At 42.3% G+C, this 26733-nt stretch overlaps 1 protein-coding gene across 1 annotated transcript; it reads right to left on the bottom strand.

The window, feature by feature from the left end:
- Positions 1 to 22936: 22936 nt before the first annotated feature.
- LOC113323345 lies at positions 22937 to 25413 on the bottom strand. The gene is made up of 6 exons (XM_026571635.1): positions 25129 to 25413; positions 24184 to 24264; positions 24019 to 24058; positions 23649 to 23717; positions 23450 to 23559; positions 22937 to 23293 (listed from the first exon to the last, which is right to left on the bottom strand). Exons 1-6 carry the CDS (start codon positions 25224 to 25226, stop codon positions 23158 to 23160), a joined length of 534 nt encoding a protein of 177 aa, XP_026427420.1. The 5' UTR covers positions 25227 to 25413; the 3' UTR covers positions 22937 to 23157.
- Positions 25414 to 26733: the final 1320 nt, after the last annotated feature.

Below are 26733 nucleotides of genomic sequence, written 5' to 3'. Positions count from 1 at the left end.
TGAGCATGAGCTAAGTAGCATTAAGTTAAGGCTCAGTTGAAGCCTTATGCACTGTCAAATGGTGAATTGCTAGGATAGTTATCCTGATGTATGTTTTGATTGAGCAATGGGAAGAGATTAATGCTTATAGTGCCTGTGATTGATTGTTCTGTCAAAAGACAGTCAATGCTAGGGGAAAACTAGGGAGCAAATTAGTTTTCCTCCCATTCTAGATGTATGCATAGGATTTTCAACTCAACCTAGAAATATGTTGTTTGATTAGGACACAAGGTGGATACTAAGCCTTAGCTTAGCCACAATCCCTTTTTACAGTCACTTAAATTCAGTTCTGTTTTGCTTCCTGTTCAGTTTATCTCCTTACCTGTTTTGCTTGTTTAATTCCTTGCAATTTGTAGCTGTTGTGCACTGAAATCAGTGCACAAACTCCCCCTGCCCTTGGCTTACATCCTTGGTTCATGCCATTTGCCCTCTTTGTTTCACTGCCTCTATAACATTGTGATCTTGCATCTTGTTTTACATCATCTGCCAGCATAGTTTAACTTCTTTATGCTCCCACTCCCTGTGGACTAACCCCTTGCTTACCTTCTATACTAAAACTTGGCCTTGTATACTTGCAAGTTTTGTGTGCAACCCCATTTCCACACCAATAGATGGTGGGTGTCTCAATAGTTTCCTGATGAGTTGGAGCCGAATCAGAAGAATAGTACACTTCATGTTGCGGCGTTCTTGGCGCTTTGGTTATCCAGAGATATTTTCGATGATGGATCTGGTAAGAAGGAGATAAGACAGGAACTTATCAAGTTCGCCATAAGATTAGTATAAGGTGTCGTTCTCCCCATTGGCAGCTTGTTTCTTGGTTCTCTGTACACACATTTGGATCATTTGGTTGCGTACATGTGCGCTTCAAATGGTTACATGAAAGTGGACTCGTACGTCCATGCCGCTTTTCTCCAAGCGTGGTTGTGGGAACACTTCGAGAGGTACGCTCCAAAACGGTTGGCCTTACTTCCGAGTCTTGGGGTGGCTCCAGGATACTCCACTGGGTGAATAGGCGCTTATGGACTGGTTCAAACCTGGTTGGATTCCTTGATAACTCGTATGCGGTTAATTTTCATCCATGGGCTCCGGTGCATACATCCGTAGTTCAGGTCAACACTTTTGCTCCTGCCCCGAACATGTCTTTGTCTTCCGATGAAAAGGATATGAGCGTTGGAGAGGTGGTGTTCATGTGAAGCTGCATGCCTGGTCATGTGCCGTCTTTCTTTCGAGGATCTTGTAAGGAAGTCTCTTATAATATCGATAGGGTGGCTCGACATATGGGATTTGACCAAGGGGTTCCATTTGCCTGTCATCCAGTTGTTCCAGAAGACCCATTGACATCCGTTCTCGATGCTAGTGTTCTTACACCAGGTAAAAGTCTCCCTTTTCTGCTCCCGGAACGAAATATATCAACGACCTCAAATATAACACGTTCTGGAAGGATGAGTTTCTCGGTATTCATGGATTCGTGAATGATGTGGCAGAGAATCGTCGTGGTAAGCCTTCCCCTGCGGATTTAGCTGAGCATCCGGTGTTGAGGGACCCCTCTTCGATTAAGCGAAAATCCGTCAGCCCGGACGCGGACAGTCCTCGAGCGAAGGAGCGAAGGTCTAAAATCCGTGCAGATGGTTTCCAGTCGGATTCGACAGCTCTTCCGACTTTCAGTTCTTCTAATATGCGAGTACGTATGATTTTCTCCCTGATTTTAGTTGGATTGCGTATATCCTCGTCTCTTTTCTGAGCGTCTGTCTTTGTGCCTTTCCCAGGGTCTCAGCAGCGTGAACGCCTTTACCAAACTTGCAAGTAGTCAAAAGACAACATTTCTTGAGACGGAGGGTGGAGATGCTGAACTTATCCGTGGTGAAGAGAAACCCGAGAAGGAAGAAAGTTCGAAGTCTAGTGACGGCGAGAATAGTTCTTCCAACAGCAGTGCTAAATCTTCTTCTAGTCGGTCTGAAAGCAAATCAGTGAGTCTCCTACACGTTTTTCTTCTTCCTTCTCTCTCTTCTTTTTGGAAAACATCTAATCCGTGATATCATAGGGGGAAGCCGTTTCTGAAAATGGACATGAGACGGAGACTTGTGGAGACACAGCTTTGTCTCCAACCGTGGCAGCCGCACCTGGTGATCTTGGAACATAGGTTGCTCGAGATGAAGGTGTTGTTGCGACTCAGACAATGGAGAGTACTCCAGTGACCGCTGACGCAATTGTAGTTAGGAATTCTTTGCCGGTCGCTGTTTCAGTCACGGGCGCCACCTTCACTCTTCCATTCCTGGTTCCTTATCTGGATCAAGTGTTGATCGGGGGCTTTAGTGTGCCAGCAAATTATGCGGAACTATACACTAAGATATGGGAAATCTACGGACATATCGCCACGACCAGGAGAATTACTAGCCGACTCGCGTTGGTTAAGCATGTGGATGAAGCTTTGTCTTCAATTGACGACATGTGCAATGTGACTGGTCATACTGTTTCTAAGGATGTAATCTCGAGCTGGAAGTTCCATTGTGACATGTGCGTAGACTTCGAGTTAAATGCTCCTTGGTTCGTTGAAGGCTTCTCTGAGGTTGAAAAGTTTCTGGCCGAGACAGTCGAAGGTCTTTCTACGGATGTGGTCAAACAGCAGGAAGTGGAAGTCGAAAAGTTTTCCCGAAAGTTGAAGCTGAAACGGGCGGCTCTCCAAAGCACGAAGAAGGCTTTCTATAAGAAGAGCAAGCTATTGTTGAAAAACTTTCCTTGAACGCATTTCTGTACTCTGAACTTCTTTACTTAGGTTTTTTTTTTGTAAGGCAAATAAATCGCCTAGTTTATGGTTTTTGTTTGAATTGAAAGATAAATGTTATCTATGAGGGTTTTGGATTATTCTTTTTGAATGAATTGTTTTAGAATAATGTTGTCTTGATTACTATTGCAAGTGACGCAAACATCCCAGGAAAACCATGGAATCGCGAGCATTGCGTGTCGGTGGAGAGCATGGGATGAAACATAACATGGCTATCGGTTTTATCATTCACGTGAAAACTTGAAGTAGTAAACCATGTATTTTGTCTAGGCAAGACTTACTTGGTTTTTTCGGATCTCTTGAAGAAAAATGAATCTTCCGGGTGTAAGTCCGAGTTTTGTAGGAAGCACCGCCGTGATTGTGGAAAGTCCCCAGTCGTCCATGAGTCACGTGATAACCGAGTCGTCGATCCCTGGGTGGATCGTGTGCTTCTACCATCTTGGAAGTCCCCAGTCACCTCTTGTCGTGTCATAGCTGGTAACTGAGTCATTTATCCCTGAGCGGATTGTTTGCTTCTACCACCTTGATGTCCGGGTTGAAGTATGAGATTGGGAGTTGGAAATCGATAGTGTAACCGAGAGATTAATCTCCCATTGTGGTCGCCAATTGTTTGAGGGTGAAAACAGTTTCTGCTGGTTTCACTAATTTCGTGTGTTATGGGTGAGAAACGAGTCTAAAACCTAAACAATGTACTGCAAGGGAGTAACTTAGATTCGAGAGATCAATCTGTACAAATCCAGCCTAAACCAAGAAATGAGCGTTCCATACTTGCTTCGCTCACAAAGTGAAGGAGAAGGGTTGGTTTTGGGGAGGGAAGCGAAGAGAGTGTTGAGACCAGAATAGTTGATTCTTGAAGAGTAGTTATTTGACTTGTATCAGAAAGTGAAAGCTAACAGATGGGAAAGCTAACAAGTGATTTCTAAGTGTTGTATGCTCCTGACCAAAACTTGTTGTTCGGTGGTAATAGATAAGACCTATTTATACAAGTACAAGTGAAACGTACTCTTGTCTCGTAAAAAATAGAAACAGATGAGTAAATGGGAGGAGGTGGTAACCGGTAACGCCTGGAATTGATGTTCCATAATGAAGGAAAGCGTTTCACCATTACTCCCTGTATTTACTAACCGCCTCATTCTTATGACACTGTCTTGTAACGGGCATAGTGTACGCCGCACGCTGTAAACCGCCAGACCAATACCCTAATGAGCATCCCCCATTTTGTGACATGTGTTGATGTCTCGAGTGTTTTCGTAGAAAACGTGTAGCATGTTGCTGATGTTTGGCAAGTTGAGCTTGGGAGAATTGCCGACTCGGTGGTGACACTCGACGGTCGAGATTTGCATCTTACGAGGAAGGGAAGCCGTTGATTATTGCAACCCTTCGTTTGGTAGCCAGCAACATGAAAGCATGGCCGACATGGATTTGACATGGTTAAGGCGTGGCCAGGCTCGGATTTAGGCATAGTTTAGGCGCGGCCAAGAACTAGGGTTTTGGCATAGTTTGGGCGCGGTCAAAATTAGGGCTTGGCGTTGGGACAAAGGTTGCCACACATTAGATGGTGACCTTGGACGGCTAAAATCTGTATCTTAGATGGAAGGGTGGTCGTTGATTGACGTAAACCTTCTTTTTGGCAGCCAACGGCGTGGAAGAAAAGCTGACATGGTTTTGGCACGGCGGTGCGGCTCGCATGGTTGGCATGCCTTGGCGAGGAGATGTGGCTGGCATGCCATTGGCACATGTGGAGCGCTGGCATGGTTGGTATGCTTTGGGCGCGGAGATGTGGCGCGGCATGCCATTTGCACATGCGACATGGTTGGCATGCCTTGGCGCGGAAAGGTTGCATGGTATGCCATTCCCACATGTGACATGGTTGGCATGTCTTGGCGTGGAGATGCGGCTGGCACGACATGCTATTGGCACATGTGGCGTGGTTGGCATGCCTTGGCGCGGAAAGGTTGTACGGCATGCCATTGGCACATGTGGCGCGGCTGGCATGGTTGACATGTCTTGGCACGACGATCTTGGACGGTTGAGATCTGCATCTCAGATGGAAGGGTGGCCGTTGATTGTTGAAACCCTTCGTTTTGGCAGCCGTGAAGGAAATAATGGCATGGTTTAGGCGTCGCCAAGCTAGGATTATGGCATAGTTTAGGCGTGGCCAAAACTAGGTTTTTGGCATAGTTTGGGCGCGACCAAAGTTAGGACTTGGCGTTGGGCCAATGGTTACCACGCGTTAGCTGACGACTTTGTACGGCTAAGATCTGCATCTCAGATGGAAGGATTGCCGTCGATTGTTGTAACGCTTTGTTTTGGCAGCCGTGAAGGAAAGGCCGGCATGGTTTAGGCGTGGCAAAGCTAGGGTTTTGGCATAGTTTAGTTGCGGCCAAAAACTAGGGTTTTGGCATAGTTTGGGCGTGGCCAAAATTAGGGCTTGGCGTTGGGCCAAAGGTTACCACGCGTTAGTTGGAGACCTTGGACGTCTAAGATCTGCATCTCATATGGAAGGGTGGCCGTCGATTGTTGCAACCCTTTGTTTTGGCAGCCGTGAAGGAAAGGACGGCATGGTTTAGGTGTGGCCAACTAGGGTTTTGGCATAATTTGGGCGCGGCCAAAAACTAGGGTTTTGGCATAGTTTAGGTGCGGTCAAAATTAGGCCTTGGCGTTGGGCCAAAGGTTACCACGCGTTAGCTGGCGACCTTGGACGACTAAGATCTTCATCTCAGGTGGAAGGGTGGTCGTTGATTGTTGCAACCCTTCGTTTTGGCATCCTGCGTTGTGCATGGCAAGTTGGGATGACTGGCATGGTCGGCATGCCCCAGCGAGGAGATGAGGCTGGCACGGAATGCCATTGGCACATGTGGTGCAGGTGGCATGGTTGGCATGCCTCGGCACGGAGATGTGGCTGGCACGGCATGCCATTGGCACATGTGGTGCGGCTGGCATGGTTGGCATGCCTTGGCGCGGAGACGTGACTGGCATGGTGGTGCGGCTGGAATGATTTTCATGCCTTGACGCGGAGATGTGGCTGGTACGGCATGCCATTGGAACATGTGGTGCGGCTGGCATGGTTGGCATGCCTTGGCGCGGAGACGTGGCTGGCATGGTTTTCCATCGGCACGGTGGTGCGGCTGGCATGGTTGGCATGCCTTGGCGCGGAGATGTGGATGGCACGACATGCCATTGGCATATGTGATGCGGCTGGCATGATTGGCATGCCTTGGAGCGGAGACGTGGCTGACATGGTTTTCCATTGGCACGGTGGTGTGGCTGGCATGGTTGGAATGCCTTGGCACGGAGATGTGGCTGGCACGGCATGCCATTGGAACATGTGGCGCGGCTGGCATGGTCGGCATTCCTTGGCGCGGAGACGTGGCTGGCATGGTTTGCCGTTGGCACATGTGGCGCGGCTGGCATGGTCGGCATGCCTTGGCGCGGAGACGTGGCTGGCATGGTTTGCCATTGGCACGGTGGTGGGTTGGCATGGTTGGCATGCCTTGATGCGGAGACGTGGCTGGCACGGCTTTCCATTGGCACATGTGGCGCGGCTGGCATGGTCGGCATGCCTTGGCACAGAGACGTGGCTTGCATGGTTTTCCATTGGCACGGTGGTGCGGCTGGCATGGTCGGCATGCCTTGGCACGGAGACGTGGCTGGCATGGTTGGCATGCCTTGGCGCGGAGACGTGGTTGGCATGGTTTGCCATTGGCACGGTAGTATGAGAATTAGGGTTTGGTATATACGAAGATGATGTCGGTCAATACTAAGGGTTCTGCCATGGAACATGACACATGTATGTATATATATATAAAAAAGGTACCCTGGTAATTCTTACGTAGGCATGCTGATTGATTCAATAAATGCGGTAGTGGTCGTGGTGACATCATGTCTTTAACACTCTCCATCTAGTTTTTAACCTTAAGCTAAAAACCACCATAAACACTACCATTCTCCCAGAATATTAACACGTGTGTTGGAACTAATAATAACAATGAAATAAAAAATGTTAGGTGAATCTAGAAATACTGAAAATTAATTGAGTGAAATCAAACACGCAATTTGATACACGAGGACAGAGCCACCTGCTCAGCAAATTGTCTTTAACACAGTAGTTCATAGATACTCTTCAAGAATGAGTGATGTTGTACTCCAACAACGGAGATGTGTCCAGAATAGAATTACCCAATAGAGAATTTGTTTTTCCCATCCAAGTCTATCCCCAAGTTGAGCAAAACAATTGATAGAACATCAAGTATAATTTTAAATTTCTTAAGAATGATTCAAACAATTCCGACCAAAAAGAATAGATTTTGGTTGACAGATGTATCCAAGACGCAGGCCCAAGCCATAAGCCCAAGACTTAGCCAGGTAACCATGATAAGTAGTTATATGGTTGACATCCATCTTTAGTATACTCCATGCGGGACTAAAAGTTTTCTTTCGTTCACTCATATTAAAATGAGCAAGTATTCTTAATGACTTATAGATCACAAGATCAAATTCAACCAAGAACCAAAAAAAACAAGTTTAAAGCTCATTTTCTACAACAATCTCCCATATGAATGAAATACCTATAAGACCAGAAATTGGAAAGCGAGAAATACCAATGTAGTCAAAAGGTATCCATGAGGTCTTGTACCTTTGCATAGTGAGAAATTACAGTAACTTTTTTTTTTGAAGGAAAGATTTCTTCTTGATGCATTAATATAGTAAAAATTCATACATCATGTCCAAATACATCCTTGATGAAAAACATGAAAAGATACGAATTTTATGTATCACAATTACAAAGAAATTGCAAAACATCATAAATATTGAATACATGTAATTCAAAGAGGTGACTGATGATGAGAGAAGGATGGCTTGAGATATAAATCTGTCATTTTAAATTGTCTTCTTCATTAAGATTTGAATGTCCTATTAGAGAGTCTTTGATCTTCATGTAGATGTAGAAGCCAGTCTTCTCGAAATAGATTTTCCTTGATGATACATCTGAGACGATTGATGTAATCGATTAAAAAGGCATGAAGGCTATGAGAATCCGCTTTAAAAGCGTACAAGAAGTAATCTAATTGGCATATAAAAGCCAATGCAGAAGAAAATAGAAAAGAAAAGAACTTGGTTAGAAAACCTAACACCGTTTGTAAACTATTGTTTTATTTAATTCTCTATATACATATATCTAGTTGTATCCAAATCTAATTAGGAGATCTGAAAAAATCAGACCAAGTATGGTAGATTTGAAGTACAAAGGAAAGAATCTGATAAAATTTAGGAACTTTGGATAAGTTTTTGCAGAGAGGAAAAAACGGTTTGGGAGAGCATATACACAAAAATTACAGTAACTACTTGATGGACAAGGAACGCGATATCTTGAACTGCACCATCTAGTACTTTGAAAATTAACCGTCGGAAATCAACGAATTTTCAACCGTTAAAATTAAGATTGATAAATGGTGAGGTTGGTATTTCGAAATGTGCTTATTTTTCATGAGTATGTTGAGCTTTCGAAGACGAGCATATCCCTAAAATATTAACTTCAAATACGTTACCGTTTAAATTTTATTAGAAAAAATATCTCCCAGGACCTGAGATAGCGTGAAAATAGGAGTGTGAGTGTATCCTCTCCTCAAACATTTATACCTTTGGTGCGACCGTACTCGAAAAGGATATGTTCTATAGGCTTGTACCTCGGTATCCTTGAGTTCTAAAATGTAGGCCTTATGGCTGTAGATGATTATTCTCAGCTTGGCTTTGGCCTGTTGCGATGATCTGACAAAAGAATTCACCGCACGTGCTTTGCACGTGCTTCAATCTATCTAAATCATTTTTAGCCGTGGATTTTAATTTTAGTTGTGATAAGAGTACAAACCCTTAATCTAAAGATTCTAAACCTATTTTATGTTTTCTTGTTTCTTCTCTCTGTTGAACGTCTCCATCATCTTCTTCCCTTTTTTATTTTTTTGCATCCTCCTCTGGTTTGGCCATGATCTTTCTTTCTCCTTAAATCCTTATGATAACACTTCAACTTCTTCCCATCTTTATCAATTGTTAAGGCATCATCATCCTATGAAAACAAGACCATATATTTTATTTTATTTTGGTTCTATTAGCTATGCATTATTTGATGGATCCAGGAATTTATACTTCGACCGATTGTTCGTAGATTTACTTAGTTGAAAATTTTTAACGATTTGATCAATGATTTGATCAATAAATTTGATTGTCGGAGACTCAGTAATGGAAAATGTGTTAGTTTAAATTTAATCAAAGTTACGGTAGTACCCCTATATATAGCTTATGTCTATAGATTAATAAAAATGAAGTAAGGGTAAAAATGGAAAGAATTTTTTGCATCTTCACCTGCTATGCACGTGCTTCCCTTGAACCCCTCATTGCGCATAGAAGTCCAAAATTTAGTATATTGCCTTAGTGGAACGGACCCTCTCTCTGTGAACCACTATTCTTAGCTAGTCTAAGACTCTCTAATTATTTTCTTATTTTTACCATTTTAGCCTCATCTAATATTTGAAATATTTTCTATAAAGCTATAAATTTAGGGGCAAAACTGGATTTTCAAATTGTACAACTTCATTAACTGTTCACGTACTGTAGCAAGTAGAGTTCTCTTTATATATAGTAATAGATACTCTAACTTTTGTAAATTTCTTTAACCATATTATGAAGTCTTGGCATCTTCATGATGGGAGTTTTGACATCTTCACGATCGGAAGCAGGGCTGCACAAAATCGAATCATAACCGAAAATCGAAACCGAAATCGAAATCTTTTAACCGAACCGAACCATAACCGTATTTCTATGGTTCATTAATGGTTGCCAGTTTCAGATAACCGACAATATCGGTTTCGATTTAGATTTTATCTCAAAACCGAACCAAAAACCAATTTTTTAACCGGTTAATAGTGACTATAGGATTAAATGATTTTAGACCGTGGATGGGGATATTTAACCCTAATAACTTACTTCACTCGACTGAGTCTTCTCTTCTTTCGTTCTTTTCTTCTTTCGTTCTTCCTCACGAGTCACGACTAGGGCTGCACATGGGCGGGTATGGGCGGGTATAAGCTAAAACCAACCTCGCAACCACAGACTGCGTTTTTTTTTTCATAACCAACTCCGCACCCACAAACAGCGGGCGGGTTTTGTTACCCGCCCGCTACGGGTTGGGCGGGTATGGGTTTAAACGGGTTTAAACCCGCTTTATATTCAAGTATTTAGAGTAACTTCTATTCTCCTTGATTAAGTGAGAAAAAAAAAACCAAAACCCCCAAAATATTCATATCTAGGAAGTTCACATATGGAGATTAAGTGTTGAATCTGTTGATTTTTCGATTGTTGTCGATTTCTGGTGAAGATTCGAAGTTGTTGTTGTCGATTTCTGGTGAAGATTTCTGGTAATTGTCGTTCGTAGGTGAAGAAGAAGAACTGAGGAGGAAGAAGAGGAGAGGCCGAACAGAAAGAAGAGTGTAGAAAGTGAATGAGGGTTATCAGTTATCCTATCTACTAGTATTAGGGTTTCATAATGGACGACTAGGATTAGTTTTATCTAATGGTATATAATCTGCGGGTTTTTTGGGCGGGTATGGGCGGGTATTAACTTAAACCAACCTCGCACCCACAGACAGCGGGTGTTTTTTTTCCATAACCAACCCCGCACCCACAACGGGCGGGTATGGATTAAAAACCCATGGATTTAGCGGGTACGGGTGGGTTTGGGTATCGTGGGCGGGTCTTGTGCAGCCCTAGTCACGACTGAGTCTTCCCAGTCCATCAAAGTCCCACCATCACCTTCTAGTTTTACTTCTTCTTCTTCTTCTTCTTCTTCTAGTTTGATAAGTAACAAATCTATCGAAGTCCTAATCACTAATCAGTCGAACGAAGCTGGAGTAGAACTGTAGAAGAGACCGAAAATTGAAAAAGGTATTGTGTGTATCATTTGAACTGATTTTGATAAAGGTATTGCGATTGTGTATTTGTGTGTATCATTTGAAATGATTTTGATATTATGATTTTAATTATGATATTAGGGTTTATAAAATTGAAAAAATTGGGGATTTCAAATTAAGGTCATTTAGGTTGATTTACACAGTGGGTTTTGCTTAATTTTTAATAAATTTTACAAGTTAATTCAGATTGAATTTGTTAGTGGTGGAGTTGTAAGCTTAGGTGTAGATTTGAGCACAAGGACGGATTACGAAATGTACTTCTCGTTCCCGTCTGTTTTGATGCTTTGTTTGTGAATTGGATACTTGTTTTTGCTGTAGTTGATATTTGTATGCACTTGACCTGGATTTTTGCTATAGTTGATACTTGTTTTTGCTAGTATGGCGTTTAGAGTGGTTGTACATTGACATTGTTTAACTGAGTTGTTTTGTTTCCCTTTCTATTTATAAATTACGATTAAATTGCTAGAACAAATGCTAAATGCAGACTTGCTTTTTGACATAAATTACGATTAACATAAATGTATGGTTTATCACATTGCAGACTTGCCTTTTGACAATGCGAGGATCCAGTTCAACACCTACTGCCTCTGTTTCTTCTAATAAGCGTCCACCTCGACCTCCACCTAATGCAAGTTCAGATGGAGGTGCAAATTCAGCTGGAGGTGCAAGTGCTGCTAAAGATGCTAGTGTTGCTGGAGATGCTAGTGCAGATGGAGATGCAACTGAAGCTGGCATAAAAGTGACAGAAACACATAGCAATAAGCGTAAAACCCCTGAAGATGCAACTGAAGATGACACAAAAGTGACAGAACCAAAGGGAAAGAAACGTTCTGATGTGTGGAACCACTTTGATATGGACCCCAAGCCTTCGAAATATACAAAATGTCGCCACTGTAAGACAAAGATTGCAGCTCATGGTACCAAGTATGGGACAGGTGGTATGAATAATCATTTGAAGATATGTAAAAATAAGCCCAAGGAGGAAAAAGGACAACAAACTCTTGATTTTCAACTGGCTAGGCTAGGAGAAGAAGGAAAATTGGTTGCGGCAACTTTTAATCAAGATGCATGTACAAAGGCAGTGATTTTATTTGTGATTTTAGATGAGCAGCCGTTTAGAGTGGTTGAAGGAGAAGGGTTCAAGGAACTTTGTAGGGTACTTGAATCCAGATTCAAGATCCCTTCTCGTATGACCATTTCGCGGGGTGTATTAAATTTGTACGAAGCTGAAAAGGAGAAGATGAAGAACTACTTCAAGGAAAACAATGTGAGAGTTTGTCTCACCACTGACACATGGACCTCAAATTCCCAAAACAAAAGCTACATGGTTATAACTGCGCATTTTATTGATAAAGATTGGAAGCTGCACAAACTGGTAATCAACTTTTTCCAAATTTTAGGTCATTCAGGTGAGGTAATTGGGAAGATGTTAGAGGAATGTTTGTTAGATTGGGAACTTCCTGGGGTTTTTACTATTACGCTTGACAATGTTAGTGTTAATGATTTAGCTATTGATTATCTAAGGGAGGATGGTCATTTAAAGGAGCAAGTGATTAGTTCAAATGGTGTACTGAATACTAAGTTTATGCAAGTTAGATATGTTGCTCATGTTCTTGCACTTTTTGTGAATGCTGGCTTGGGAGAGTATCACATGGCTATTAAGAGAGTAAGGGTAGTGGTGAAGCATGTGATGAGTTCTCCTGCTAGGTTGAGTAAGTTTATGGATTGTGATAAACAAGAAAAGATAGATTGCAGAAAAGGTTTAGTTTTAGATGTGGATACAAGATTGAATTCCACTTACATGATGTTGGAAGCTGCTTGTAGATATCAGAAAGCTTTTGAAAGGCTAGCACGTGAAGATAAGGCTTTCAAAAAGAAGTTTTGTTTCAACGAAAGATCCATCCCTCCTGTATTTTCTACTTCTACCGGTGCTAGTGATGATGTTGACATGGAAGAAGCTTGTACTCTTTCTCATAACAAAGGCAAGAAGAAGGCCCCTCCTCCGCCTCCTATACATGCTCCATATATGGAAGATTGGGCCAATGCAAGATCATTTGGAAATTTTTTAAAGGTATTCTATGATTTGACTGTCAAGTTTTCTTACTGTACTCGTGTTACTTCACATGAGTTCTTGTTTAACGTAAGTGTCATTCATAGAACAATGAACACATGGGTAAAAAGTTCAGATCCATTTCTCTCTGGTATGGGCACTAAAATTCTAGACAAGTTTAATAAGTATTGGGGAGAATATGAGAAAATGAACACTCTCATGTTCATTGCTGTTTTGCTTGATCCACGTGAGAAAATGAAAGGTTTAAATTTTATTCTTGATACTTTAGATATCACGGGTCCGTCATTACGTAAACACTTATCGACTTATGTGAGAACTGATTTTCAAGAACTTTTCGAAGAGTACAAGTGTCTCTATGCAAATGATGAAAACATGTCTAGTGCCACAAGTGATTGTAATAATGTTACTCAATCTTCTGGGGTTACTGATGATGAAGATTCCGCGTATGCTAGTCTAATAGAAGAGAGAGCAAGAGAAGATGAGGAGGATGACAATGTTGAGGGGAAAACTGAGTTGGAGTTATATTTAGAGGAGAAACGTGAACCGAGAATTAGCCCTACCGGTGTTCAGTTTGAAATTTTAGGTTGGTGGAGGACTAATAGTACAAGGTATCCTGTATTATCACACATGGCGAGAGATATACTAGCCATACCAGTCTTTTCTGTTACCTCGGAATCTGCCTTTAGTACTGGAAGGCGAGTTATTGATTCATATCGAAGTTCACTGCTGCCTAAGACAGTTGAGGCGTTGATTTGCACGCAAAGCTGGTTACGGACACCGGTTGATCTTGATCCAAACACCTTAGGAACTGATGATGCCGAAGATGTTTCAGGTATTTTCTCTACTCACTTTTGTAAAATTCTGATTTGTTATTTTCTCTACTCATTGTTTGTCACTTATTGATGTAATTTCTTGCAGAATTTTTAGGTTCTCTTGCAACTTCTAAGTTCATCCGCATTGACATAGATGATGAAGAAGAAGAAGATTAAACTTTGTTATCGTGAAGTTGGTTATAAATGATTTAACGGGTTAGCGGTAAGTTTTTCTAGTAGCACTATGACACACAACAGTATGATCATCCAAAACACCACTTTATGTTGGGCTTGTGTACTGACTTGTTTTCCATATGCATATTCCTTTTAATGAACCTTAAACTTTATATCCTCTGAACTTCGTAGTGCCCTAAGATATTGTGAATAGATATGTCTTTGATTTTTTATATTAAGTTGAGAAATACTTGCCTATAAATGTTGGTTAGCATCAGGTTATAGTTGTTAGTTACCTCAGTTTGACTAATCAGTAGTTGTTAATTGCTTATTCATAGCTTTGACTAGGTAGTAGACTCTTGACATTGTTTTCCTGCGAAATCCCCATTATGCCAATGAGAATGATTTACACCTGGTAGTTCAACTAGGTTGGAAGTTTTGATTCTGGGTAGGCCGTATTATGTACTCTGAGTATGGTTTGGGTTTGGTAGATCAATTAAAAGAGTGCAGAGAAGTGATTAGTCCTTGCTGCGAAAGACTTAGCTTATCGACTGAAAATGATTGGAAATATATCGACCATGTGCTGCTGATCTTGTTTATTTTGCTTGGGAATGTTGTTATTTGTTATTGTTGTTATTGCTTGGGAATGTTGAAAATGATTTGTGAATCCACCATTTGTATGCTCATCTCTGTTTGTTTATCATTCGCATGAGTTCCCGTGGAAGGAGGAGAGGTAGCTTGGGAGCCAGCAACTGCACTAGTTTTGTTTCAATTAATATGTAATTAAAATATGTTTGGGGTTTTTCCTAGCTCGATACTGCGAATCTCTATTATTTTTCAATTTCTCATAGCAGAATGAATCTTTTCACACTGATGAATTGTAGTTAATGAATGGTTAGGACTCTTAGGAGGATTATTCGAGTTAAAGCACTGACACATTATTGTTTATAAATCATTCGATTAACCAAAAACCGTCTGGTTTTTGACAAAACCGAGTAGAAACCGAAACCAAATAAACCGAATAGGCTATACGGTTTCATTGGTTTTAATTATTGGAAAACCGAGTACATTGGTTTCGGTTTAGGTTTTTCCAAAAACCGATAAAAACCGAACCATGTGCAGCCCTAATGGGAAGTGATTGGATAGAAAAAAATTCAAAAATGGAATGAAAACAGAACTATCGTGGTAACAAAAAAATAAACTATTAATATATTAGAAATGTTGGATGTTTGCTTCCAAATTATAAGGGTAACTCTAAATCGCAATGGACTGCCAGGAAGATAATATACAGTGTCACAACCAACTGCTACTACCTCTGGAAGATAGGACGGAAATTGGGAGCTTCGTTGAACTTGGAGTTGGTCTAACCCTTTGTAAACATGAGAATTGGACTAAAAGCCGGGGACGATAATGGGGCTTTGGGTATGAGCCAAAGCCACCATTGCCAAGACCGGGGTCGCCGTGTGCGCTGGAGGGTTGCCCCAAAGGCAGGCTTCCCTGAAGATAATAACCAATGGGAGCCCAAATAGTCCCACGTGTGATAGTATATGTGTACGGTTAATAATGGAAGACTTACTAGAAAAGGTATTAAGGTACACGTGTACGGTATCCACATGTGGGGCTTTGCCTATAAAAGCAAGGAATTCTCCCAAAAAGAGTAGTGTTTATTGTTTATTGGGATTAGTCTTCACATTATCCTAAGATAATTTAAGGGTGTTTACATTTGGCGACTTCACTGCGGAATAGTCCTCGGTACCAATACGTCAAAAACATGAACTCTGAAAAACCCCTCCCCCTGGGATCCGGGGTCAAGACAAACTTACTTATCAATCACTTAGTCAAGACCCATCAGATAGCTTTGACAGAGCACCAACGGAAGGAAGAAGGCTCATATCCTATGTGTATTGAGAAGAAGTTCGGGGTAGAGCTCCCTTTTGATGTCGGAGGAAGAGAAGACCCGGAAGACAGAGTTGTACGAGAGGAATGTCGGGAAGTGTTCTCTAAATTCTTTCGAGAGATCAGGTTCACCGAACACCAGCAAGAGCTGGCTTGTGAGCATATCTTAAACATTTTTACCGGGGAAGACCTTCATGAATACTTGGAGAGACATTTCCCAAAGCAAATCACCTTCTCAGAATAAGATCGGATGGCTGAAGTAGGGCATTTACGCCCCCTATTCATCACAGTCAGGGTAGGGAAGAACACCCTTAACCGAGCATTTGTGGACACCGACGCTTCATTAAATCTAATCTCCCAAGATACCATTTTCCTATTGCGCATTCCGCCGGTTGCGATCAGACGTTTCAACACTAAAGTACAAGACTTCAGCGGGGAGAGACAGAAGACGATTGGAATGATACAAATAGAGATCATGGTCGGACCCATTAAGGACATAGAACTTTTCCATGTAACCGAAGCAAGCTTAACACGCCACATCATCCTGGGGAAGCCGTGGATACAAAGACACGGAGTAGTATCTTCCACAGATCACCAATGTCTTAAGTTTCTGTGCGAAGGGAAAGAATGGCGTGTAGCAGCCACGGAGAATCCATTTGAGGATGAAGAGAAAAACCTTTTCCCCGAGGCTGCCTTTTACAACAAACAAAACCTGACGACCCCGGTGGACGATCTCAGGTGAAAGAAGGAGTGCAAAAGGGAAACGAGTGAACGAAAATCATACTTTCGATGCTGTATTCAACCCAACGAGAAAAAAAGTATCACTATGTCGTCGAAGAGAGCATGATGGCGGAGGAGGAACAGGTCATACAAGAAATGAAGAGCCTAACTGTTAACGAGCCTGAGCATAATTGGAAACACCCAACTTTTGAAACTAATGGGAGCCTCGAACCAACAATCCCTTTGAATCTAGGCACCTTAGAGAACCCGAAAGTAATTCAAATTGGTAGTAGCCTAACATTGGAAGAACATGAGGAAATAGAAGGTGTATTAATGGAATTTCAAGACGTCTTCACCTGGACATACGAAGATATGCCGGGGCTCAACCCAGCCTTTGTCTCGCATGAACTCAAAACGTCAACGTCCTTTAAACCGGTAAAGCAGCCCCTGAGGCAATTTTCCCACAAGATTGAGCAACAAATCAAAAAGGAAGTTTTGAAGTTGTTGGAAGCAGGGTACATTAAGCCCATACATCATCCGACATGGATAGCCAATATTGTCCTGGTGGGCTAGAAGAATGGTAAGATATGGTGTTGTGTCGACTTTTGAGATCTCAATAGGGCATGTCCCAAAGATGATTTCCCCCTTCCTCTCATCGATCTTGTTGTCGACTCCACGGATGACCATGAATTGTATGCGTTCATTGATGGATATAGTGGCTATAACCAGGTCAAGATGAAAGAATCAGATGCCCCTAAGACAGCGTTCTCAACACCAGTTGGGAATTTTTATGTAGTCATGCCCTTTGGCTTGAAGAACGCAGGCGCCACGTATCAACGAGCCATGACCCTCATCTTTCACGACCTCAACCATAGGGAAATGGAAGTATATATGGACGACATCATTGTTAAAGCAAAGAAGAGCGCGGATTTTGTACCAAACCTTCGGCAGGTTTTGTCTCGATGCCAGAGTTACGGCCTCAAGATGAACCCAGCTAAATGCACATTCGGGGTAACCTCTGATAAGGTCTTGGGCTTTAAAGTCACTAAGACTGGGATTGAAATGGATGAGGATAAAGCAAAAGCAATTATGACAATGACAGCCCCGAAAAACAAGGAGGAACTTCAAGCATTGATAGGCAAGGTTTCCTATGTACGACGATTCATACCAGTCCTAGGCACCAGCATGGCAAGCCTTCTTCCGCTACTCAAAAAAGGGTCCAATTGGGAATGGGGAGAAGAACAACAAATGGAACTTGACAAAATCAAAATGTGTCTAATGCGCCCACCAATTCCGGGGGAACCTTTATACCTCTATGTGGCAAACACATATAAAGCAATCGGTGTTGTCCTCGTCCAAGATATGGGGAATGATAACTTAACCCCGATATATTACATAAGCAAAGCACTAAAGGATATGGAGTTACGTTACTCACCAGCGGAAAAGGCATGCCTCCCCCCAGTCTTAGCAGCATAAAAACTGAGACACTACCTACTAGCACATCAAACATATGTAGTGGCCTCGGTAAACCCGATAACTTACTTTTCCGCAACCACTATCCCGTCCGGGCGAATGGCTCGCTGGTCAGTATAACTCTATGAGTTCTCCCTCCAACCAGCAAAACCCAAGGGGATCCGAGGTCAAACCATCACAGACTTGTTGGAAGCCTTCCCAGGGTGTGCAACAACTCCTCTCCACGAAGACATCCCCGAAGAAATAGTCGTGGCAGCAGAATCCATGCCGTAGTTACTTTACTTCGATGGTTCGTCATACGGGGACAAAGGGTATGCCGGGGTTGTTCTGATCACCCCGGATGACGAATTAATATCCAAAGATTTTAAACTAGACTTCCCATATACAAATAATGCCGCTGAGTATGAAGCTTTCCTTTTCGGGTTGAAGATCGCCGGGGACCTTGGAGCTCAAGACATTGAAGTTAAAGGAGACTCTCATCTTCTAATACAAAAAATGTTAGGAGAATTTAGCGTCAAAGAGCCGACATTAGCTGCATACAGAGACAAAGCCCAGAGATTAATCGGGGAATTCGAGATTGTGTCATTTGCCCACACGGGCAGAACAACTAATAAACATGTTGATGCCTTGGACACTTTAGCATCTAATATGCAGATGATAAATGTGAGTGAAGAAACCATCACGGTGGTAAAAAACACAATCCCATCAACTTGGTTTGAGAACGTCATTTTCGAGGACTGGGACGACTGGCGACGTCCAATTCTAAAGGACTTTAAGCAGCAACCTGAGGATCGGTAGTTGCCGTGGAAGACTTTGAGCAAATACAAAATAATAGATGGGAGCTTATACTTTATTACCACCGGGGGATCCTATGAAGGTGTGTAGGCAACATGGAAGCAAAAAGATTATTACACCAAATTCATGAACGTACCTGCGGTATTGGACTCGAAATACCCCTGCAGAGAAGGATCCAACGGGCTGGTTTTCATTGGCCAGATATGGTACAACAAGCTCAAACCTTACAAGACAATTGTGAAGCTTGTCAAGGAGCCCCGGTACACGGGGAAGCCTTCATTATTGACGGGGAAGACTGTCAGACCCCATACATCGAGTATCTGACTGAAGGGACTCTGCCAGATGATAAAAAAGAAGCCAAGAAGATGGAAAAGAGATCCCGAAAATTCTTCTTCATAGATGGGGAACTCTTACGCTGATGCTTTAATCAAAAAACTCTAAAATGTGTGGATCAAGAAAATGCCACTCGCATCATGGAAGTAAGTCATGACGGGGAACACCAAGGAAAAGCAAGACTTTTCACCCAAAACCACGATGCAGGGTATTACTGGCTAACAATGGAAAGTGACATCATCGAATATGTGCAAAAGTGTGAGAAATGCCAAATCCATGGGAATTTAATCCATGCACCACATACCATGCTTCAAGACACTTGTACTCCATGGCCCTTTCATAGTTGGGGGCTAGACATCATCGGACCAATCAACCCTAAATCATCTAAACAACACGAATACATCATCACTGCCACGGAATGTTTCACAAAATAGGTTGAGGCTATACCGCTAAAGGGAACCACCGGAGAAGTGATCTAGGCTTTCATCAAAGAACACATAATATGTCGTTTCAGAATTCCTATGTACATCATTTACGACAATGGTACACTCTTTGTCAATAGCGATATAACAAAGCTCCTGGGAGCCTTCCGAATTAAGCAAAAGGTATCAACCCCCTATTATCCACAGGGGAATGGGCAAGCGGAATCTACTAATAAATCCTTTCTCAAAATCTTAAGAAGAAGCCTCTACGACAACAAAAGAGCATGGCATGAAGAACTCCCACTTGCCCTAATGGCATACCGAATTTCCAAGAGAACATCCACAGGGTCTTCACCATACAACTTGGTATACGGGGAAGATGCTATCATACCTGCTGAGGTAATTATATCCTCGGCACGAATCCTATTAGCAAGTGGGGTCGACCTCGACAGTCAGCGCTTTCGTTCCCTTGACATGATTGACGAACGGAGGGATATTGCCGAACACAAGAACAAGCAATATCGTGAGCGACAAGCAAGATTCTACAACCAACATGTCAAAGAAAGAAACTTCGAAAAGGGGGAACTTGTACTTGCCGTAGCCCCACATGTCTAAAGAGAAGGCAGTACCGACAAATTTGGCCCAAATTGGGAAGGACCATTCCGCATATGCAAAGTCGGGGGATCTACAAACTCGAACATGCCGATGGCACCAAGATTAAAGGCAAACACAACTCCAAAATCAATAGGACCTGGTTAAAAAAGTTCGATGCATAAATAAACTATAGTCCAAGTGTCTTAACTCAAGGGAAATTCACACTGCTACCCTTTGTTTTGAATGAAACAATGCATCCTCTACTACTCTACATCTTTCTCTACCTCAGCATATCATGACTCTTCAATTTAGATTGACGCAACCACATACTCGACATAAAACACTACAAAAAAATGGGTACTGGGAGTGAACCCCGGACATGCCAAACACGGGCTTGCCCCGCATAATCTAAACTTCTAACAATGAATTTATTTCCTTCATATTCTATGCTTAACCACGTATCTATGCAGAGTAATCACAGGCAATACACGGCCCTCCAAAATTTAGCCGGAATGGGAAGAGACCCTACCTCGGAAACTTCCCAACAAAAAGGGGGGAGGGGAGGGAGAAACCCCGCCTGACACACCATTACTAGATTCATTAACACACCATTGCTTGAACATGAAAAAACTCGACCCTACCCCGGAAATCCCCGCCGTTACATAGCGAGCTCACCCTCCAAACCAAAAAGAAAAAAGGGGGGGTGGGACTCATAAAACATGGCAAGAAACATGAAAACCAAATGGTTACGTCCATGACATTGACAAACAGAGCAACACATAAAACAATAAAGAAACAAATTATAGTCTTACATCAGAAGCAAGAAAGTAAAAACTAAACTAATCAAGGAAGTTGTACATCCGAAACAAGAAAATGAAACTCTAAACCAAACTATCAAGGAAGCCGGCGGAGCTCCTCCCGTGCCCGCGCCATAGCAATGGCGACTGTGTCCTTACCACGAAGCGCCGAAAGTATACGAAAGAATGTTATCAAACGCTGCCTCTGATAATAGCGGTAGTACACGAAAAATAGAGGAGGCAGCAGGAGACCTTCATCCCGAGCTTCATCCATCAGACGCTCTGAGTTTGCTATGAGAGTATCCCAGTGAGCATGAAAAGTGGTGAGTTGGTTAAAAACAATGGGAAGAACCCGGGAAAAATGTTTAAGACGAACTATTTCCAAGACCAGGCGGACATGAGACATTGCAAAAGAAAAATTGATTGAGACTTAGAAAGAAAAGAAAGATAATTAAACTCCCTTTTATAGAAGGGTAATTAATTACAGTCATTAATGAATTCAACTGCCACTCATCTGAAACGCAAGACAAGAAAAAAAGGGAAAAGAGAAAACAACAAAGGGAAAGCACGAGTGAGACGCCCACGACTAAACTGCACGATGATGGGCGATAGCTTGATCAACCTCTGCCAAGAAAGAGCGAGGCTCATCCAAGGAACGACGTGCCCTTACGCACTCAGCATCCATATCCACCAACAATTGATAAGGACGACCTAGCGCTTCTGGGGAAACCTTTGCCTGAACATCCATTTCATGTGTTTTCGATTGTTCCACCCACTCGGCCCAATGACGAGCATGCACTGCCCGACGATGGGTCACTAAGCAATCTACTTCTCCTCGAACTAATGATAAACGACGAGCCTCCTTAGAAGAGTCTCCTCTAATCACCAATCCAGGTGTCGACCCAAGGAATACTGAATGACCTTCCCGATGATGCGCCATCACGACCACGGAACATCCCAGGAAGAAAAAGAAAGAAGAGCTGGGGAGAAGGAAAAATAGCAAGACAATTGTCAAGACAGGTACCTATACTAACAGAGGAGAGCGCTTGAAACGAGTAATAAAGAGGATCAACACTAAAGAAAGAAAGACGCGTGGAAGACGGAAGGAAACACTGGGACAAGGAATTCTGAGAGAAACAAGGAACATGACTGACAGGGGGCTTCAGGAAAAGTAGAGAGCCCCAGACCTGGAGTTGCAATTAACTGGGGGCTTCACGAAGAGAAGAATCATAAGGAGACATTGTTCTGAGCATGAGTTAATGACTGACCGCCGAGTCTACAAGCCTCGACAATACAATCAGGGGGCTAATGTAAACATGGGAATTTGACTAAGAGCCGGGGACGATAATGGAGCTTTGGATATGAGCCAAAGCCACCATTGCCAAGGCCGGGGTCCCCATGTGACTAAGAGCCGGGGACGATAATGGGGCTTTGGGTATGAGCCAAAGCCACCATTGCCAAGCACGGGGTCGCCATGTGCACTGGCGGGTTGCCTCAAAGGAAGGCTGCCCTGAAGATAATAACCGATGAGCGCCCAAATAGTCCCATATGTGATAATACATGTGTACGGCTAATAATGGAAGACTTACTAGAAAAGGTATTAAGGTACACGTGTACGATATCCACATGTGGGGCTTTGCCTATAAAAACAAGGAATTCGCCCAAAAAAAGTAGAGTTCTCGAGATAATTGTATTATGTATTGGGATTAGTCTCCACATTACCGTAAGATAATTTAAGGGTGTTTAAACCTTCTTGCTAGGTCTATTTTTGCTTAGCTTAACTTACGGGTCCTCAACCAAAACAATAGGGTGTAGCTGTCCCAAGAAAACTTCATTTCTTCAAAAAAGTGAAAAACATCTGCTCGCAGTATTTATATACAGCCCACACCACTCTCAAACAGTTGGACTATCTGATTCACCTCGCATTTAATAGTAGACTCGGGAAACATGTGGTTGCAGGAATCAGTGTGCCTATCTGCCTGGCTTTTTAAACCAAGCTCTACAGGGTGCATCATAAAAGTGCAGACATTGAAACAGCTTAACACCGCATGTACTCCATCCTTATGCAGCTAAGACAATCTTTATTACATCATATTATGACAATCTTTTATTACAACTTCAAATCGTATATAAGTGGTTGTGACACAAGTTATACATGCATATCTATCTACTGCCTATTAGATGGGGATTCAGTTAATTAGTACATATGATGCTTCAAAAGGAGGATCTCACTAGCGACAGATATCAGAATCTGGCGTTCAAATTTACAAAGTACTAGTATATACTTATGGACTTGGATCCTTACCGAACCCCATCAATAGATGAGTTGCGAACATAGATCCCGTGCGGCTCATCTCAACTAGTCGTCCCAATACTGGTACCTTCACGGTGTCCTTATTCCAAAGAGGCTTCTTATCCCACCTACATATACATAGATTAGAAAAAAATAAAAATAACAAACTTACCTACCTCAAAGTTCTTACATATAACTAAGCAAAGAAAATACAGATTGTTTATTCTAATGCCAAGAATGATGAGCCAGGGGGAGAGAATTGAAATATAAATGGTAGAACTAACCAATCTTCATGTCGAACAACCTTCCCTTCTTTAACCTGTAGCGTAATAAGTGATATCATCGTCACATCTTTCCCCAAGAACTTGTAGTGTTGCTTGTTGTCAACTAGTATCTGAATATTGCAAATGCAAACACCAACTCTATGTAAGACATAATTAAGACCTACAGAAATATTCATAACTTTAACTCGGCAATTCTTGCCTGTCCTGTACCAGGTGAAATTTCATCTTCTTGTATGTTGTACTCAACAATTCTGGACTCACTAAAAATCTGTCGAACATCAGATAAGTCATGAGTACATTAACCAGTAGAAATAAATTAGAGAGACACTGAACGACTTTTGGCAGTCTTAGATTCCCAGAACCAGCATTATTGTGGCATTCTTAGATCTCCAAGACCAGCACAATTTGGCATTTTCATGGACAGTGATTTGGTAATAGTGACACCCAGCTTCTTGAAATGATCACACAATTCTACACATGTCATTGCGACAATTGCACCTAACCAAGCCTGGTGCTGGTTTTATAAAGAACTTGTATTATTTTACCAGTTAGTGACAAGTCTATACAACCTTTGGAATTGAATAAAATGCTGACTTGATCTCCTTTACTCTGCAAGCAAGACATGTCCCATTTAAGACGAGATTAAAAAAATAAAATAATCGAGGTGGTTTTTTTTTTTTTTTTAACTAATTGGTCAAACTGTATGTTGTCAAATAATGTTAGCAAGAACATACCCTTGAGCGCACATTAGTGGATCCTCAAACGTTGCATCTGGAGTATATATCTCAAAATCACGAGGTTTCGGGGATGAATATCTGGTACAATGTAAAATAACAGTCGGATCAAACTCTCCCCCTAGGTTTAAGAGCATAACATTACACCGGAATATCATATATTAACTGAAAGATCAATTGCCTCACAGTGAAGTTGTACCTTTATTTTTTCGCTCGATAAAGAAAAGATTTATTAGAATAAGGAGCGCATACAAGAAAAATAACCGACGTAGCAAAACTCCACCAAAAACAGATTCAATACCGAAAGACAACAAGAAAAAGACCCCAAACCAAGGCAACAACAAAGGCCAAGACCCCGAAATAAAAGAAACAGATAAACAACCGATTAAGGAGGGTCGAAGAACAATTCTTTCCATTTAGCAATGACATCCCCAACAATTCCTTCACTGAAACAACTTCTTCCAGTGAAGTCATACTTATAGACATGGTTGTAGAAATTATTCTACGAATTATTTTTGTTGCACACATTTGTTGGTGCACACAAGTCTTATTTCATTGGTGGATGTTTGCATCCACCCCAAACGAGTAAGGGTGCGGTTCAGCTCTATTACCCAACGGATATAGCGCTCCAGCGTGGGTGTTATGTGATCAAAAACCTTGAACTCATACGAACGAGTGAGAAGTTCACTGAAATTTCCACTTATTGAAGTGAATAGTAGAGCTGAATCCATAACCAGTCGATCCAATATAAGAAATGAATAGCAAATTATTCTAACATAGACATGCACCTCAGCACCTAAATTGTTAATTACTTAATAATCTAAGAAATGACTTTAGTAAATCCATATCAAGTGAATCCAATCAAGGTATTAAATTATTAAAATAAGCATAAATGAGTAAGGTAGTTGAAATTTAAATAAACTTAAGTATAAGAAAGATACTTACAAGTTGAGAATATGAGGCATTATATTATCTGAGAGGCGTGTTGAATTTTTATTGTTGTCGGTGTTCTCACTTGCTTGTGCTTCTTTGATGTTCTCCATGATTTTATGTATCCTTCTGAAGTTACAGCCCAAGATCAAACTAAAGTGTACAAATTAACAAAGCTTAATTTGTCCCAGTTAATACTAGAAGTGATGGAGTTCGATTTTCGAAGTTCTTGAATTGAAAGGAGAAAGAAAGATTGATCAAGACTATCATCTGTAGGTGTTGTGTGCCTATGTCCGTTGGATTTTCTTACAATTTTCTTATTTTTCGTTTTCCGAAGCATCTTAGATCTAAAGAGTGTTTGACATTATTGCCCCGACAAAGACTCAAACACATGGTTTGAAAAACAGGCCACCGCTACTGGGCGTGACCGTTATAACGCGTTTCGACAGGTGTGAGCACGTTTCTGGTAAAAAAACGTGTTACTTAGAAAAAAAACGCATTAAACGGTTAAATAGAACTGGCGTTATAACGGTTAAATAGAAAACAAAAAAGAATTATGGTTTGAAATTCCTATCTGACGGTTACAACGTGCGTGAAAACAGTTAGAACGGGTCTAATAACTGTTGATGGTGGTTTTTAGCTTAGGGCCAAAATCGTAAAACTGTACATCTGACATGACGTCACTATGACCATTAGCACATTTATTGAATCAATCAGCATGCCTACGTAAGAATTATCGGGGTACCCTTTTTTTTACATGGGTCATGTTCCACGGCAGAATCGTTAACACTGATTGACATCATCTATGCCAAACCCTAAATATCATGCGATCGCGCCAAGGCATGCCAACCATGCCAACCGCACCACTGTGCCAATGGAAGACCATGCCAGCCACACCATTGTGCCAATGGCATACCATGCCAGACACATCTTCGCGCCAAGGCGTGCCAACCATGCCATCCGCACCAATGCGCCAATGGGATACCATGTCAGCCGCACCTCCGCGCCAAGGCATGCCAACCATGCCAGCCGCACCATTGCGCCAATGGCATGCCATGCCAGCCGCACCTCAGCGCCAAGGCATGCCAACCATGCCAGCCGCACCACTGCGCCAAGGCATGCCAACCATGCCATCCGCACCACATGTGCCAATAGCATGCCAACCACCTTGCTGCGCCATACCATGTCGACCTTCCCTATGCGGCTACTAAAACGAAGGCGTGCGATGATAAACGACCACCCTTCCATCTTAGATGCAAATCTTATCCGTCCAAGGTCTCCAAACAACACATGGTAACCTTTGTCCCAAACCCTAGTTTTGGCCATGCCAAACCGCGCCAAGGCATGCCATGCCAACCACCTTGCCGTGCCATACCATGCCGACCTTCCCTATGCGGCTACCAAAACGAAGGCGTGTGATGATCAACGACCACCCTTCCATCTTAGATGCAAATCTTAGCCGTCCAAGGTCACCAAACAACGCATGGTAACCTTTATCCCAAACCGCGCCAAGGCATGCCATGCCACATGTGCCAATGGCATGCGACCCACCTTGCCGCACCATACCATGCCGGCCTTCCCTATGCGGCTACCAAAACGAAGGCGTGCGATGATCAACGA

The sequence above is a fragment of the Papaver somniferum genome, chromosome 11, assembly GCF_003573695.1.
Source record: "Papaver somniferum cultivar HN1 chromosome 11, ASM357369v1, whole genome shotgun sequence".
Lineage (NCBI taxonomy): Eukaryota > Viridiplantae > Streptophyta > Magnoliopsida > Ranunculales > Papaveraceae > Papaver > Papaver somniferum.
The sequence above is the reverse complement of the archived record's forward strand: the minus strand, read 5'-3'. Positions and strand labels throughout refer to the sequence as shown.

Coding starts and splice junctions, on each gene's coding strand:
- LOC113323345 (XM_026571635.1), bottom strand. CDS start 25,226: ATGGAGAACATCAAAGAAGCACAAGCAAGTGAGAACACCGACAACAAT. Junction 24,059..24,183: donor CCACTAATGTGCGCTCAAGG/GTATGTTCTTGC, acceptor TCTTGCTTGCAG/AGTAAAGGAGATCAAGTCAG. Junction 23,718..24,018: donor CATTTTATTCAATTCCAAAG/GTTGTATAGACT, acceptor GATGTTCGACAG/ATTTTTAGTGAGTCCAGAAT.